The sequence below is a fragment of the Centruroides sculpturatus genome, unplaced genomic scaffold (genome assembly GCF_000671375.1).
Source record: "Centruroides sculpturatus isolate CEXI.00-Female unplaced genomic scaffold, Cexi_2.0 scaffold562, whole genome shotgun sequence".
In the NCBI taxonomy this organism is placed as follows: domain Eukaryota; kingdom Metazoa; phylum Arthropoda; class Arachnida; order Scorpiones; family Buthidae; genus Centruroides; species Centruroides sculpturatus.
This window is the reverse complement of record NW_019384698.1, coordinates 449806-466192: the sequence shown is the minus strand read 5'-3', so window position 1 is coordinate 466192 and position 16387 is coordinate 449806. Positions and strand designations below refer to the sequence as shown.

Sequence of the window (16387 nt, the reverse complement as noted above, 5' to 3'; positions counted from 1 at the left end):
TATATTTACAATACCCCTCATTTACAAAACCTAATAAGTTTATTAAACGAGCCGTCGTAAAGCCAAACATAATTTCCCTTATCTGTGTTATATAACACGAGATTAAGTTTCAGGAAATTGTTTTAAACTTTGTAATAATATACAGGTAAAGATGAATTAACAAAATTTACTGTAGTTAAAATAGGAAATTAATTAATACCATAAGTAAAAGCAGAAGTTGTAAAGGGTGGATTAAAATATGGAGGTTGTAGGTTCATAGTTCAAGGTCTACTGTATTTTTTTTTATATACTTACAAAAATAAAGTAATTATACTGTTGTTTTATACTGCAATTTATTCTTAAATTCTTTCTCTCGTCACGCATATTATATTTTTCATTATAGTTGTTCAATAATGCGTTCAAGGACGGGATGATACACGTGTTTTCAATCTATTAAGTCTAAAACTTTCAAAGCTATTAGACATGGTAAGACAAATTTTCTGCTCTTTCCTTATAAAATAGTACTCTAAATATTTTTATAATACATAAAAAAAATGTCTTAAAAGGCCATCATATCTAATTATACAGCTAAATATCTCTTTAGAGGGGCATTGAATAGGAATACTTTAATTACGAACACTCCATATATTTTTAAAATTTGTATTCTAAATCATTAAAGAAGTAAAACAATACGTTAAAGTATCTATTTAGATGTTATACACGTGAAAAAAAAAGAAAACAAAGAAAATTACACCTAGGTCAAGCGTGAATTCACTTGTCCTTTTGTGGGTCTGTTTTCTGTTTTATAATTAAATTAAAATTAATTTTTATTTTATAATAAGTTATTATAAGTTAAAAGATTATTTAAATAAGTGTCTTTTTTTTTCTCCCCGAAAAGGCTAGCGCATCACGATCAATCAGCGAAGAAATCGAGCTGCACGAATCGATGCTCGGTTCTCACGACGAAAACAATCACTCAAATGAGAAAAACAATGGAAAAAAGAACTTTATCATTTACAAAGGTCTGATCTATACGTGTGCATCAAGTATTTTCACGTGTTTTACATCTGTTATTGCGAAATTCATCAAAGAAATCAATCCTAGTGAATTGTCCTCTATAAAATTTTTATCATCGTTGATTTTCAGTCTTCCATTGATAATTTATTTCAATCAGACACTATTAGGACCAAGAAAAGTACGTTTATATCTTTTGATAGGAGGTGTAGTAGGAGCTCCTCATTTAGTTTTGGTTTTTATGACATTGCAGTTTATGCCACTAGCTGATGCTTCAGTCATTCTCTCCAGCACTCCAGTTTTTGTAGGAATTTTGGCAAAGATCCTATTAAAAGAATCATTTGGAATTTTTAATATAATAGCATTATTATTAAGTATTTTGGGGATTTTATTGATTACTAAAGTTCCTCTGCTCTTAGCAAATCGAGGATTTGATTTTGGTGAAAATTATGTTTTAGGAGTATTCTCAGCATTGGGTTCTACGTTAATAAATGCTGGATTGTATATTTTAGTTCGAAAGATTAAAGAAGTTCATCATTCAGTGGTGATGTTTAACGTCAGTTGGGTGTCGATGATACTATGTTTGATGCTTTCCTTTTTCTTCGGTGGATTCACCATGCCGCAATGTGGACTAAATCAGTGGTTGGTGATCTTACTAGGAGTTTCCAGCTTCGTGGCACAGTGCCTACTTACTCTGGCATTGCAGAACGAACATGCAGCTTCTGTTTCTATTCTAAGGTCGTGTATCATTACTTTTCTTTCTTTCATTTTTCAAATAATTATTTTTAATGATATTCCTGATGCATGCAGCTTATCTGGTGCATTCGTAATTTTAATTTCAATTACACTAACCATTATGAATCAATGGTTGAAAGAACTACCCGATAATTCTGAAATAAAGAAGAAATTGCCGTCCTTCCTCATTAGATAACACACCAATTATGAAGAAAGTGAATTTTTTTTACTACGGATGCAATGTTATGGTTATGGCTTATGTAAACAAGACATAAATAAGTTATTTAAAGATGTTAATTAACAATAAAATATTTTCAATATTAATTTGACCATGAAATTTTGTTATGGCACTATAAAGAAATTCCTCTGCTCTTTATCTTTTAACAGGGGTTGGGAAGTTCAAGGCTCAAAAAACTACTAAAGTAATGGTTTCATTTGGTTTCCCATTCTCTTCTCATCGTGTGGCATTTTCATCGAAAGATCGCCCATGGTTTTCATGGGCGATCTTTCAATGAGAATGCCGCGTGGGAGGATCTTTTACGGGAAAATGATCAATAGTTAGGTATTACACACACGAAGAAAACCGAAATTCTACGTGACCATTCTGTTAGTGAGTCTCAAACCCACACCAGTGTTTAGTAGTTTTATCCACACGGTCACTGGTGAGCCATGAACTTCCCAATTAATGAATAGGAGCAGAGAAATTTTCTTTGTTTATTTCTAAATAAAATTATGCTGTTAAGAGTCCTTCCATATTTAACATGTCTTAATAATACATAAAACCTGACAAATTTCATCATGGTATGAGAGAGTGTATTTTAAAAAATCCAAGAGATGAAGACAATAGAAAAAATTAAAAACCATTAAAAGGTTCAAAAATTAGGCTAAGATTAGTGCTATATTAAGAGATTTATTCCTGAAGAAAACTTAAATACAATGTAATTTAATTCCAGATTTACATAAGATTTGTTGTTAGATATTAAAATTTATAATCTTTAGGATAAATAACAGAAATTCTTGTTCGATGTTTCATTAATTTCATGGAGTTGTTACGTTTAAAATATTTTCTAGCAACAAAGAAGTGTTTCACCACTTCACTAATTGTAACTAAAGAAAATCCCAGCCACATTCCCAAGAATCCACCAACGTAACTAAATAATTCGATCTTCTGAAAAGAAATATTTTAACAATTAATTATTTTCCCTACTTTTTTTGACTTAATTTCATAGATTTTTACCTCGTATTTCGGCTTGTGATTAAAAACAATAACGTCTTCTTGCTTCAGTGTAACGGTAACGTATGTGAACTTACTGTAAGTTAGGTTTTATTAATGTTAATGTTAGCTTTATATGTTTATATATATAGGCTATATAAATACTTACTGTAAGCCTTTAAGAGCTGGATCGGTCAGAAAGTACTTCACCTAAAAATATTATTTTTAAGTATGGTTTACGTTGATAACTTTAAAATCACAAAACAGTACTTACAATAGGTAATAATGGCACCTTTTTAACTTCATAATCATACTTTATAATTCTGAAAATTTAAATTTCTCTTATTAAAATTGGTTGCTTATTCGACAATAGAAACAATTACGCTCATTGCAGATGGGTACGACACTCGATGGGTGAGTCAGAGATAGGAACTACCCATTGGTAAGTTACCTTATCTACATATATGAAAAGAAATTAAAAAATTCACAAACCTGCAATCCTTTTTGCATTTCTTCAAGCATTCTGTAACGTCAAATTCTTCGGTACAGCCATAAGAGCCTGAAAACGTAAGCGCAATTAGAAGCTGTTCATGTAATTTATGAACAGCCTCTAATTGCGCTTACGTTTTCAGGCGCATTTCTTTTTAATACTTACTGAAATTACAGTATTGTGTGTCGTGAACATATTTCATGTCGGTTGGGACACAGTTACACTTTTTAATATACACATCAACGTAACATTTCTCCATGCACATCTATACGAAAACGTTTTAATTACACATATAATTTAAAGAAAATTATTCAGTAATATTACTGAAAATCATACACTTCTTCTCCAAGGTGTAGTTCCTTTCTTCTCTAAATAGTCTTTTGTATAATTAAAGCAATCAGTGTTATACGGATACGGTAAAAGATGAATTTCTGACTGAAACAAAATGCAAAATTTATGTACAAAATATTAATTTTATAACAAATCATTCAAGAAAATACTTACTACACTCATTAAAATTTGATAATTATATCCAGGAAACAAACTAATGCCAGTTCTAAAAGGGTCAACTAATTCGTCAGCTGGATGAATGTCGAATTGTGTGGCAATTTGACGTTCGGGTACCATATATTCTTCTGGATCAAACGAGATGAAATAATTCATCTTGGCATATTTATTCTTCACGTTACTTCCTAGCATAATTTGGTTTTTCAATAAGATCCGAGTTTTGTGTACAAATTAAACACGTTAATTTACCTTGAAGAACGGGAATCATTTCTGGTTCTGTTAAATTCTTCCAAATTCTGCTATTGCTAGTATAACAATTTCTCGGTCCTTCGAAAGACACTCCGTATTGATAACGAAGTTTCCTGATAAAGAAAATCTCTCTCTTTGATTCTCGAATATAATGATTTTATTTGAAAAAAAGTTAAATAAAATCTTACTTGCAAGAAGTTTTACTCTTCCAAGAATAATCGCAATCATTAATGATAGATTTTTGATGTCCAAACTCTTTCATTATCTCTCTAGAAGCTTCGTGTTCCATTTTTTCGTATTCGGCTATTCTCTTCGATAGCTTAAAATATATAACAATTTTTAAGCTCTTTTAACAAACAACTCATTGCTTAGATGATAAATATTTATAACAGTACACTGAAAAACTTATAACAGAACTTACGTGCAAATTTTGTGAAGCCCCATACTTGCACATAGATGGATACGTAGAGCACACGCTAATAATGGTATCGTTTCCATTGCATCTATCAGGAAACTTTTCGCAATATTTTGATTTTCGTATACTGAAATAATAAATATAAGAGTTTTTACGTCTATTATAATAATTTTTGTGTTTAGAAACAATATTTTACCCGTTCCAACTACAAAAAGTAAATGCCGGCATCTCAATAGATTCGGGATGAAAAATCTCTACATCTACCACAGTTTCGAATGCTAAATATATTTCTAGAAAGGACCAAGCTTGGTATAAGAATCCTCCGAGGCAACATAATATCCAAAACAACTTCAATTTGTTAACCTGGCGAAGCATCTTTACCAAAGAGATGCTGAGGATAAACTAATGATTTTTTTCTTTTATTGTTCTATTATATAATACAAAAAGGTAATTAATTGAAGTATTTACTCGATATTTTATACACTAGAACTCGTTAAGTTATGTAGATACCTTTTAGCAACAATTTACAATCCATTAAAAGGTCTCTCTCCATTAAAAAATCATTAATGGAATATTTTAGCTTCATTTGTTTATTATATTATTTATTCTTCATTATACATTTCCATCGACCTTAAAGTTTTGTTTACATTAAGCGCTGTTTTTTCTATATTTATTATGATAAAATAATATAGAAAATATGATTCACATTCTATTCGAGACTTAGACTTAACCTTCTTATATGTGATATATAAACCGAATACTATACAGTCGACCCCCTATAACACTGTTGATTTTTCCGTTTTATATGAATTCCATGTTGTACGAGTCACTTAGATTTTATAAATACGTGTGCCGGGCTGTGAACGGCTCACGTATTAGTAAAATCTAAGTGATTCATACAACATGGAATTCATATAAAACGAAAAAATCAACAGTGTTATAGGGAGGTCGACTTGTACTTTGTTATTTTATATAAGGAGCAAGACACTTAATTATATATAATAGGAAAATATTGTAGAATAAAGTATTAAATGAGCCTTAGAAAAGTTTTAAATCATGCTACAACAGAGTATAAAACAGAAAATAGGCGAGTCATTCTCTAACAAGCGATATGAAAACCAGTGTGAATAATATAAAAAGAATTATCACATTACATAACAGGAAGTTTATTTGGTTAGAATAGGGTTAAATATCAATTAAATTCGATTGAAAAAAAACAAATAATAAAAATAAAAACCAATAAAAGTCTACCGTTCCGCCCAATAGATAATCATCATCAAAACACATAAACATAACATCAGTTCACCAAAAAAATGATTTACAGAGAATAATAACTGTAATTAAATCAACCAGGAAAAGTATTTTTTAAGTCATTTTTTCCTTTTCTTTATTTACCACTTTAAAATACAAATAACAAGACCCAAAATTCGGTTAACCATCGTTAAAACCTAAACTCGTGTTCTGGAACAACGCGAGCAAAAGATCGTTAACTGACTTTTGGACCACTTGTATATTATATTTAGAGGATAAATTTTTGTCTCTATGTATAGACAATTAAAAATTCGAGTGAAAATGAACGTGCTTCCTTCTGCACGTGATTTATTGTCACGATATTTTCGTAAATACCCGTGAGAATAAGATACAATTACCACTATTCCACATTAGTATTAGCGTGTATGAATTAGCCTTTAATTTTAAAGGTTTAATTACAATTATATCAACTTTTAATCGTAATTAATATCAATGACGATATAATGTAATTGAAATTAATTATAATAAAAGTTAATTCTATTTAATTTGTAAATTACGTTTCGTATTTAATCGATTTCGTTTCATTTTTATTGTAATTATCATCTTTAATTGTAATTTACAAATTAAACACGATTAACTTTTAATTATAATTAATCTTAATGCGAAATAAATATAAAGCATCGATATAATTTATTTTTAACCTATTTTAATAATAATTTAATTACGTTTAAGGGCGGTTATGTTATATATAAGCCTATTTATAGAATCGAAAGGTGTGCAATACACTATTCTTATTTTAAAAACTACAAGTTGAGCAAGTGGCATGCCTATTTTTATTTTTATTTTCTATAAAAGGTGATTGATTTTTGCATAATAAACTGCCAAATAAAATTAACTGGTAGCTGAACTAAATACTTTTCTTAGTATAGAACATTTACAAGAATAGTTTTGACAAGAATAATTGACTCAACCGTCAAGAAATCAAAACTTGTTTCTTTTCTATTTATATCACTTTTACTACCTTTTCTTAATTATATTTAACTTTTATAACTTGAATATATATGTTTTTTACTCCATAATTTAATTTTATAAGTCATCTAGTTTACGCCATTTTGATATTGACATTGATTCAACGGTTCATTGTGTTTAAAAGCTGTTAAATTTTTATCTTCTCGTAGTTTTATGGTGTCGAAATTTAATATTGTATTCGTTTTACGTTATGAATTTTTATATTTTCATAGTTTTAAGCTGTTAAAATTGATTTTTTTTATAGTACTAAGATAAGGGCCTGAAATTACACGTATCGTCGTTATTTAGTGCAGGAGAAGGGACTGTTATGTGTTATAGTGTTAAGTATATAATTCTTATTATTTAATTTAACGTTAAAAATTTGATATTAAATGCAGTAGCGCGTTATCCTATGGGAAATTGAATTGAGGCCTTCACTGATTGGGGCCTTTTACAAGAAAATATTACCCCCGAAGAAAAACACTGTACGTGGGGCCCCTTATTTTAAATTCTCCTATGTCCATAAAGCTATAACGCGCCATTAATTAAATTAATTAGTTTTTTTAAATTAATTCATAACCGAAAATTATTTTCAATTATGTAATTCGTTCGTATGTCTGATCACCGAATTTATTAAAACTGTATTAATTATTTATGTCAATAATAAATTCTGATATGTTTTTAAATATCAAACAAATAAAACCATTCTTTATTTACATACATTTTACATATTTATGTGTGTGTGTATATATGTATATATATATATATAAAACAACGTACGCTCATAACGTACACATAAAAGCAATTAAATCATGACATAAAAAGCTCTAAAAATGTTTGGCATATACAAAGACAATACTTGATAATCCCACTGGTGATTAACAATTAAAAAATTTCGGTATAGTTTGCTTAAAAATGCAAATACGTTTTGTTCGTGATGCTCGATTGCGTGCACGGATCACGCTTCATAATTGCATTCAGCCGTGTCCTGCGAGTGCACCCAAACCAGCGAGAGCACCTAGACCGTGTCCTCCGTGATGTGCGAGACCCGCAAGATGACCCAGATGATGATGATAACCTTTATCAGCGTAGGCGTGTGGGGGAGGATGCTCGTGATGAAAGTCTGCGTGAGCGGGATTCTGGTTTGAAGTACCCGGCTCGTTGGTTTTAACCACAGCACGGAAACCAAATTTGTCGGCTATGTAATTAACCTGTCGGTAGACACCTTTCTTATCCTTGTATCCGTAACTGCCTACAACACCACCCTTTCCGTCTCCCTTCTCTTGACGATAGTGATCGCTATCCTTGGCCTTCACGTGATATCCGTAATCGTAAGGTTGAGGAACGTAGATATCGTGCTAAAATACGTATATGTGATCAATATCGGCTAGTTTATCGCAGCGTAACCATTATTATCATCTACTTACGTGTTTTCCTAATCCAGCGAGGCCTAATCCGTGTCCTCCTAATCCACCGAGTGCTCCTAATCCTCCGATGCCACCGGTAATTCCATGAACGACCGCTGTTGCTACGGCTATCACGAGTATCTAGAAGATTTAAAACACTTATTCGAGCATCGTAACGCATTAAACGTAACAATCGGTAACGAATCTTACCTGCAAGAACATGATTTTATCGAGAGTTGTTACTCAATTGTTACTCAACTCTGTCCGCTTCTACAGTTATATACGTACGCGGAGCATTGCCCAAGGCAATAACATAACGGGTATTGCAGGGAGTATCCACCCTAACCGTATTAAAATTGCCTTAAATGTTAAAAAAAAACAAGAACTTCGACACCAGTAATTTGGTGACTGTCACCAAAACTTGTGCCCACTTCCTGTTCGGTTGTACATTCCGGTATACCATGGATTGGAATTTTTAAAGAGGTTTAAATAAAGGTCACGCGATTAAATTTAGAAGTTGACCCGGTGTATAGGTGTGGGGGGGTTTTTTAAACATTTCGTAACATTACTTTCTTATATGTTTATTTAATTCGTATAATCTGAAAGTCAAACAATGGCTACTGACCTGTAAATTGTCTGATGAAGATGGCGATTATTTTAGTTGTTTTATTTGATAAATTATGCGTGAAAATTACAAATTAGCCTGTTAAATTTTGGGCTTTTGTTTCTTTCGTAATTAATATATTTAATTGTTTAATTAATATAATTAATTATTGTTAAGTAAATTGCTTATTTGTTAACTTTACTGCACCATTTTTAACACGATGATTTTTTTTCCATAAATTAATTTTTTGTACTTTCGATTGTCTATAACAGATAAGCTCTTATCTATTATTAATTAATAAAACTAGTGTAAGTGAAGCCATTTTCAAATAGATGAAATCGAGTGACCTTCAAAGGTCATTTTCACTGTTTAACCAATGATTTTAGTTCATGTTTTAACGTGTCTTTCATAGCTTTTAAGTAGATTTACCTAGTTATGGTTGTTTTTATTGTATCTTTACCATAGCAGAGTACTTACAGACCTTTATTAGCATTACAATACAAACACATTACTTTACCAGACAACAGTTCTACCATAACTCAACAGGAGCAATGCAGCTCTACCATGATTATACTTTTGGCCTTATCTTTACCATAGATTTACCGCATCCTATAGAGTTATATTAGAATTATAGCCCGAATAATAACCATTAAAACAGAGGGAAAGTGAAGCGCTGCAGCTTAAACAAGAACATTTCTTGTCAATGGAAAACCCCATAAAAACCATCTTTACTAAATTTATAACCATAAAAACTAGAAAAAACTAAAATAAATTCAAACTATTTAAGTATTTTCTTCGCAAGAAGTGGTCTTCAAATATATAAATAGCATAACTTGTATTTAAATAGCATAAGTTAAATATGACCTAAATTCTTTCCTTAATTTAATATCGATTTCTCTCAATAAGGCAGTTACTTATTGGTTCCTTTTTTAATATATATATATATATATATATAATAAATTTAAATTTAAAACCTGTTAAATGTAATAAAATAAACACGAGATTTTGTTTTAATTTAATTAATCTCCACCCAGTTAGAATTAAATGATTAATCTCACTTCCTTATTCTTCTCATAAATTTATAGAGTTTTTTTTTGAATTTATTGGTACCATAAATCTGTTCTCGAGCCTTCTACCGGTTCCTTTATTCTCTTAGTTCTTAAATTAGCATAAATTACAAGTCCACCCCCTATAACACTGTTGATTTTTCCGTTTTATATGAATTCCATGTTGTACGAATCACTTATATTTTACAAATACGTGATCCGTTCACAGCCCGGCACACGTATTTGTAAAATCTAAGTGACTCGTACAACACGGAATTCATATAAAACGGAAAAATCAACAATGTTGTAGGGGGTCGACTTGTATGGTAAATTTATGACCTAACTTATGGTTTGTGTTTTGACCCCAAGATTAACAGGTTATGGATATTTATCGACTGACTCGTTTCTTCTCTGTTTACAGTTCGTTATTAACACAAACTATGGTCATTTATGGTAATTTTTATGTTTTGAACTAGCTACATATTCCAAAATAATGGAGTAATGTTACATTAAACTGGATTATAATACCTTTTCGCCCAAAAAGTTGTCCCCCAAATATGTCAGAACCCATTAAAATTGCTTTAATTACCAACAATAATTATGTAAATACGTTGCAGTTTTCTTCTAACTCCTCATAAAGAATTAAAATTTATTAAAAATTCAAGACAATAAAACACAAACAAATCTGTCCTTATTTTAATTTCAAAAAACATGCAACAAACTATAAAAAATCAATTACACAGTTTAATTATCCACAACACTTCACCCATTTCTTCCATAATTAATTTTATTATATTTATAATATATTTTTAGAAAATAAAGGGGGGAATATCTTAAGTATTTATACTATTATACAATAGCAAACTACTTAATTACATATGTAAAAATTAAGGTCTGGTGCATACGATATGACAAAGTACAGTACAATCACCTTCAATACCGAAACCGCTTTGTGCATTCATCCAGAATCTATTCGATCCAATTATTCAAAAAATAGTGAAAGTTTGTGATATGGATTGATAAATAACGAATACAGAATAATATAATTATTCTTTTTTTCTTACTTTTAATGGAACAAGTAGACCTGTATGTACATTTTCTACTGAGAATTTAAGTGATAAGAAGATTTTAATCTACACTAAACTATTGTTAGTAGTTTTTAGAACTACTTTCTTAGTTATATATAGGGAATTGTTACTAAATTCACGTCCTTCATTTTCCTTCTTACCATCGAAGTGATAATGAACTTCCATTTTAAGGAAGGTTTTATACCATAGGAGGGATGCAATTATGTTAAATAATGCTAAATGTTGTACGTAAATCGAAAATAAAGTTTCTCACGATTTATCTATTTTCATTCGAGAATAGTAACATTATATTATATTATATTTTATCTTTTGTGTGAAGGAAACAAATTGGTTTTTGGTTATTAATAATGTGAATTATCCTTGTTTATTTTCGTTCAGGAAACGTTAGTTGAAATGAAATGAGACTTGTAAGATATCGTTTTTCTATTTTAAAAAACCATTGGCTTTATTTACACACATAAAACACGTATACAAATGTATACACCTCGTAAAAGCACTTAAAATTTAAGCTTGCAAAGACGTTACATTCTCTAATAGCTTGCGAATATACATTGAAGCCATGCTAGAGTTGCTCTGAAAAGAAAACAATTAAGTGTTTAATATGTGTCTGTTCCTAAAAAATATCAATAAAACTTCATTAGAAATGAGTGTACCTTATGCAAACGAGCGTTTAACCAAGAACACCGAGATGGCCGAGTCCTGCGAGTCCTCCTAATCCATGGCCATGACCGTGTCCGTGTCCGTGACCGTGTCCGTGTCCACCCAGAGCACCCAAACCAGCTAGAGCACCCAAACCGTGATGGTGATGATGATAACCTTTATCGGCGTAAGCGTGTGGGGGTGGATGATGATGAATGAAATCAGCATGAGCAGGATTTTGATTGGAAGTGCCGGGTTCGTTGGTTTTCACCTTAGCACGGAAACCGAATTTATCAGCTACGTAATCCACTTCACGATAGATACCCTTCTTATCTTTATAGCCGTAACTGCCTACAACACCACCCTTTCCGTCCCCCTTCTCTTGACGATAGTGATCGCTATCCTTAGCTTTCACTTGGTAACCATAATCGTNTAGACGTTAGAAACGAAGAGCGTAACGGCGTAACGTTACAGCATTCACTTAAAGTAACAGAAAATTAAATTGTAACGGTATTTTCTTACCTGTCTGAGCGTGGTAGATTCAACTATAACGTTATAAAGTAGGTGTTATAAAATGGCGTAACGTTACAGTAAATTATACCTTACCTACCTGCAGTTACGGTGAGTCATATATCTAGATTATAGTATCAATAACGTTACGCTTCTACTCTTAGTAAACAGCAGTACTGTACAATGGAAGGTTATTGTAACGTTACGCAAAATAGAAATAGTATTTTCTCACCTGTCATTGCATTAAGTATTTAGTAAGCAGAAGTGTAGTGTTTTCTTACCTGTCTGAGCGCCATAACTGCAACTACAACACTACAGTAGATATAGACAGAAAGATAGGTAGTGCCAAAGGCAATGAAATCTATATATTATACTAATTTTGTCAATGATAAGTAAAAAAAAGGAATAAAGATCAGTATATACGTGATAAGACCTATTTTATAAAATTGTCTTTGTATTTTTTTCCTGTTGGAGGCAGACACACTATAAAACACTTCAAGGAAAATGTTCCTTTAGAATATGTAAACGGCAATGAACAATATTGAAAGAATTAAATACTTATTTTTTACAATGAATTTGAACGTAAATTATAGAAAAAAAAACTTGTTGACACGACCTAATTCTATTTTAATATTTTAAAAAGAAAAATTCATTTTTAAAATGAAGAAATTAACTTCCGCTTATTATATAAGAGAATACGTATTTATAAATTCGACTTTCTTTGTCTTTTATCGTTGCTGACCATTGTAAAGTCTAAACTGTTCCTTTTATAAATTAACTGTACCAAAATTGGTACAATGCTATATCAGTTTCGTAGGAATACAGTAAGGCAAGACGGGGGAGGGAACTGCTCACGACATAACGCCAATCAATACTCGTGAATGGACCTTCGTAATTATTAAACAATAGAACTTTCGTTAACCATGTGACTTTTAATGCATATTTCATAAGGGGGGGAGAAACAAACAAAGGTTTAAAATTGCAAGTGGTAAGCTTATACGATTTATATAAACAAACCACTCGTATAACCGGTCGGGGGTGTAGTTCGCTGACGTCACTCGTCATAGAGTGACAACGTCCTCTGTTGATATTATTAACATTGTGCACGCGTGGTAACAGGTCATTAACACTTGAAAATAGCTACACCGGCACTACGGACGTGCGTTGGTATTGCTTTTGCACACCCACGCCAATTGTAACCCCTTAATTTTTCGATTTGACCTCTATAATTGGAGTTTTTTTTACATATTAGAACTATTAAATTGTCTCTGTAAGGGAAATTTAAGCATTTTTAAGTTGTTATTAAGCAAAAAATATGTATAAAAATAATAATAATAATGGGGATTTTTCTCGAAATGGTTCACTAATCAAACATACAACAATAAATCATAAATAATACTTAAACTACTTAACAAATGATCTAAAAAAAATGAAAAATTTTAGAGGAAAGTGTCTTAAAATTGAATCAATATAAAGAAAAAAAAAATCGGTTGTTTGTGTAGAAAATAAAATAAAATTTTAATTATGTAATTTTTTTAAATACGAGGCCCAAAAGTCGGTTAACAACGTGTTCCTATGCTCAAATATTTCACTGTTTCTGCCAATTCTAAATCCAGTTTACACAAAACACACAACTAGAACTGGAGTTAGACTTGTGGCCCTAAATTGTAACATATGTAACAGGCCCTTCCCCTCCACCAAATAATGACTTGTGTAAAAATGTCAGGTTCCGAGCTGTAGATAAAATAACACAAGCTATGGCTGTGGCCGGCACAACACAAAATGTGGTTAACTGGCTTTTGGACCGCCGCGTGGTAAATGGGCGCCTTAAAGGCTCCGTACACAGATACGTAATGTGGCGTAGTGTGAGTTTTAATCTTAGATTTCGAATAACTCAGAAAAATAACCTTGTGATCAATTTAAGGTAGCGAAAAGACACAATTTTTGAATTAAAATTACGCAGTGACATATCACAAAGACATTTTATTTTGTCCAAAAATTCAGCACAAAAACTACATGACCAGTTTCTTTGAAATCTTAAATTCTTTACAAAAAAGAAAGGAGGGTGTCGAAACAAAGTACAGTATTTAATTATTCTAATATCTTAAACTGTACAGTGCACAAAATTTCGTGATATGCATTGCTTTTTTTTTTTGTCATTTTTTTTTCCTTTAATTTTCATTCAATAGCATGGATGTTGATACAAATGGAATTCACAGTCAATAAACATTGATAATGAATGAGAGACACTAACAGTCGGAAGAAGTCGTTACGATGATGCAATGGAGAGACAAAGAGAGATACGTGACCCAAATGGGATGTTTCGAACGTAAGAAGAGAAGAAAGAGGAAGAGGGATGAGGATTCTGCATTTTGGGGTGCGCTAACTGGTTTACGAGATATCCGAAGGGGCTAAACCTCTCCAACTGCCAGAGATATTTGTCTAAATATTCATTTACGATGGACACTTCTTAGTTTAATACTGCTTCGACAAATCGTAGAAAAGAATTCTCCTCGAATTTCAATATGAAATGTTCAAATAACCCGTGCAAAATAGATCATAAAAACTGTTTACAAGAACTTCAAGCGTAAAATATTTTAAAAATACATACATATTATTATATTTCGACACCTAAACTCATTTCTAGTTACAAATCTGTTAAGTATAAAAATTATTATTCATTTTTTTTATCTGAGTATGAAACTGCAGTTTTTTGACTATTTATATATATATATTTATATACATATATATGTTTAACTGCAATAAATTTGTGTAAAAAAATGTTTCTTAATCAAAATATTAATTTCTTTTTTTTTTTGTTTTCCAAGTCAAGAAAAGCTGTTTAACGCTGTTTATCGGGGCAAGATCGCTTACGGATGCAGCCCACGGCCAAGCAAATTAGCAAATTTTTTGGAGGTTAAATGCGTTTGAAATTGCCGTACCGTGCACTCTGACACGTGCTTATCTTGAGCATATATTAAGAGAAACTTGTGTGCTTAATAAATAGCCGCATACGCAACCGAGTATTACATATTCTGCGTTATGGTGTGTGGGAATAAATAGGCTAGCAATTTTATGACTCGCAACTATGCAAAATTGATGCGTCATATGCAAACAATTACAATTTACCAAACTGACAAAATAATGGCAGTGTTCTAATGATCGAAACTTATTTCAAATAACTGCAAAGGATCTTGGCAATAAGTTCCCCTCTTTATCAGATTCTAGCTCGTCTTTTCAATATAAAATATACCATTTTTTTTTTTGTATTAAAAATTGCTATATTTACAAATGATTGAAGTTATAAAATTTAAGATTTATATCTTTTATGACAGCAATTAAAATAAAATTATTTTAAGTAGGCACACACTTAAATGTTCCAGTAGAGCTTAGTCTAAATTTGTTATTACTTTGGTATTCTTTCCTTTTTGATAATTTACAAAAATCTGACAGTTTATCGATAGACAACTGCTACAAAAACTGAAGTAGAAGAGAGGATAAAGTCGGTTGCAAAAAATATTGCTACAGATTAATACATCCTGATATATTACAGCATCTATGAACATCTTGGCATGTGGTGTATGATCCCTAATGGTGAGATCAATGTACGATAATGTAAGGATCACTTAGACTAGTATATTCATCAACACTTTACATTTTCTTAATGTTATTGGCCAAATTATCACTTCAGAACCCCAGCAACTAAAACAATTTTTGCAGCGATCGTATTTCAACGAGTCGTAGATGGTCCGAATGTAAAAACGACCGAATTTAAAAATGCCGGGAGCAAACAAAAGCAGAATTTAAGTAGAAAGGAGAGGGAATGGATTTGCTTTTAAGACCACATTCTGCTCTCTGCGCCAAAGACTAAAGAGTTCTTTAAGAGCATAAAACCTTAAAAATACATGGACATGTCTATATGAATATAATCACAAATCGTTATCATCATCATTGTTAATTTTTTTCCTCCTATTCTGAAAAATGGGAACGCTTATATATAATATTATATTAGTGGAAGAGCTCTATAATCTTCGAGTTAATGCACCATAAATGTGCGGCGTGCACTAGACGAAACCATCCACACATTGAGACTTTTTTCACAAAGGAATGTCGGCAGTTATTTTACAGACATTACAAATATGACAATATAACAAAAATCCTCTTGGACCTGCAAGAGGAATACAAGCCCTATGAGCCATCATGTTCTCAAAATTCTTTTTTTTTTTTTTATGT

General features: G+C 31.2%; 4 protein-coding genes across 4 annotated transcripts; 1 reads left to right on the top strand and 3 right to left on the bottom strand.

Moving 5' to 3' along the window:
* The first annotated feature begins 925 nt into the window (after nucleotides 1-925).
* Nucleotides 926-1924, top strand: LOC111627481 (solute carrier family 35 member G1-like). The gene has a single exon (XM_023371055.1). The coding sequence runs from the start codon at nucleotides 926-928 to the stop codon at nucleotides 1922-1924; it is 999 nt and encodes a 332-aa protein (XP_023226823.1).
* A 783-nt stretch (nucleotides 1925-2707) lies between these two features.
* Nucleotides 2708-4977, bottom strand: LOC111627480 (amiloride-sensitive sodium channel subunit gamma-like). Its single transcript, XM_023371054.1, has 12 exons — nucleotides 4799-4977; nucleotides 4609-4729; nucleotides 4376-4506; nucleotides 4188-4300; nucleotides 3936-4123; nucleotides 3768-3866; nucleotides 3597-3696; nucleotides 3434-3500; nucleotides 3216-3264; nucleotides 3111-3151; nucleotides 2966-3038; nucleotides 2708-2896 (listed from the first exon to the last, which is right to left on the bottom strand). Exons 1-12 carry the CDS (start codon nucleotides 4975-4977, stop codon nucleotides 2708-2710), a joined length of 1350 nt encoding a protein of 449 aa, XP_023226822.1.
* Nucleotides 4978-7763: 2786 nt separating this feature from the next.
* On the bottom strand, nucleotides 7764-8489 carry LOC111627479 (cuticle protein 14-like). Its single transcript, XM_023371053.1, has 3 exons — nucleotides 8478-8489; nucleotides 8289-8408; nucleotides 7764-8219 (listed from the first exon to the last, which is right to left on the bottom strand). Exons 1-3 carry the CDS (start codon nucleotides 8487-8489, stop codon nucleotides 7839-7841), a joined length of 513 nt encoding a protein of 170 aa, XP_023226821.1. The 3' UTR covers nucleotides 7764-7838.
* Nucleotides 8490-11675: 3186 nt separating this feature from the next.
* LOC111627478 (adult-specific rigid cuticular protein 15.5-like) lies at nucleotides 11676-12083 on the bottom strand (the record flags this gene model as incomplete). Its single annotated transcript, XM_023371052.1, has 1 exon — nucleotides 11676-12083. A coding segment is annotated over one exon (408 nt), but the record flags the coding sequence as incomplete, so codon positions are not given.
* Between the last annotated feature and the right edge of the window lie 4304 nt (nucleotides 12084-16387).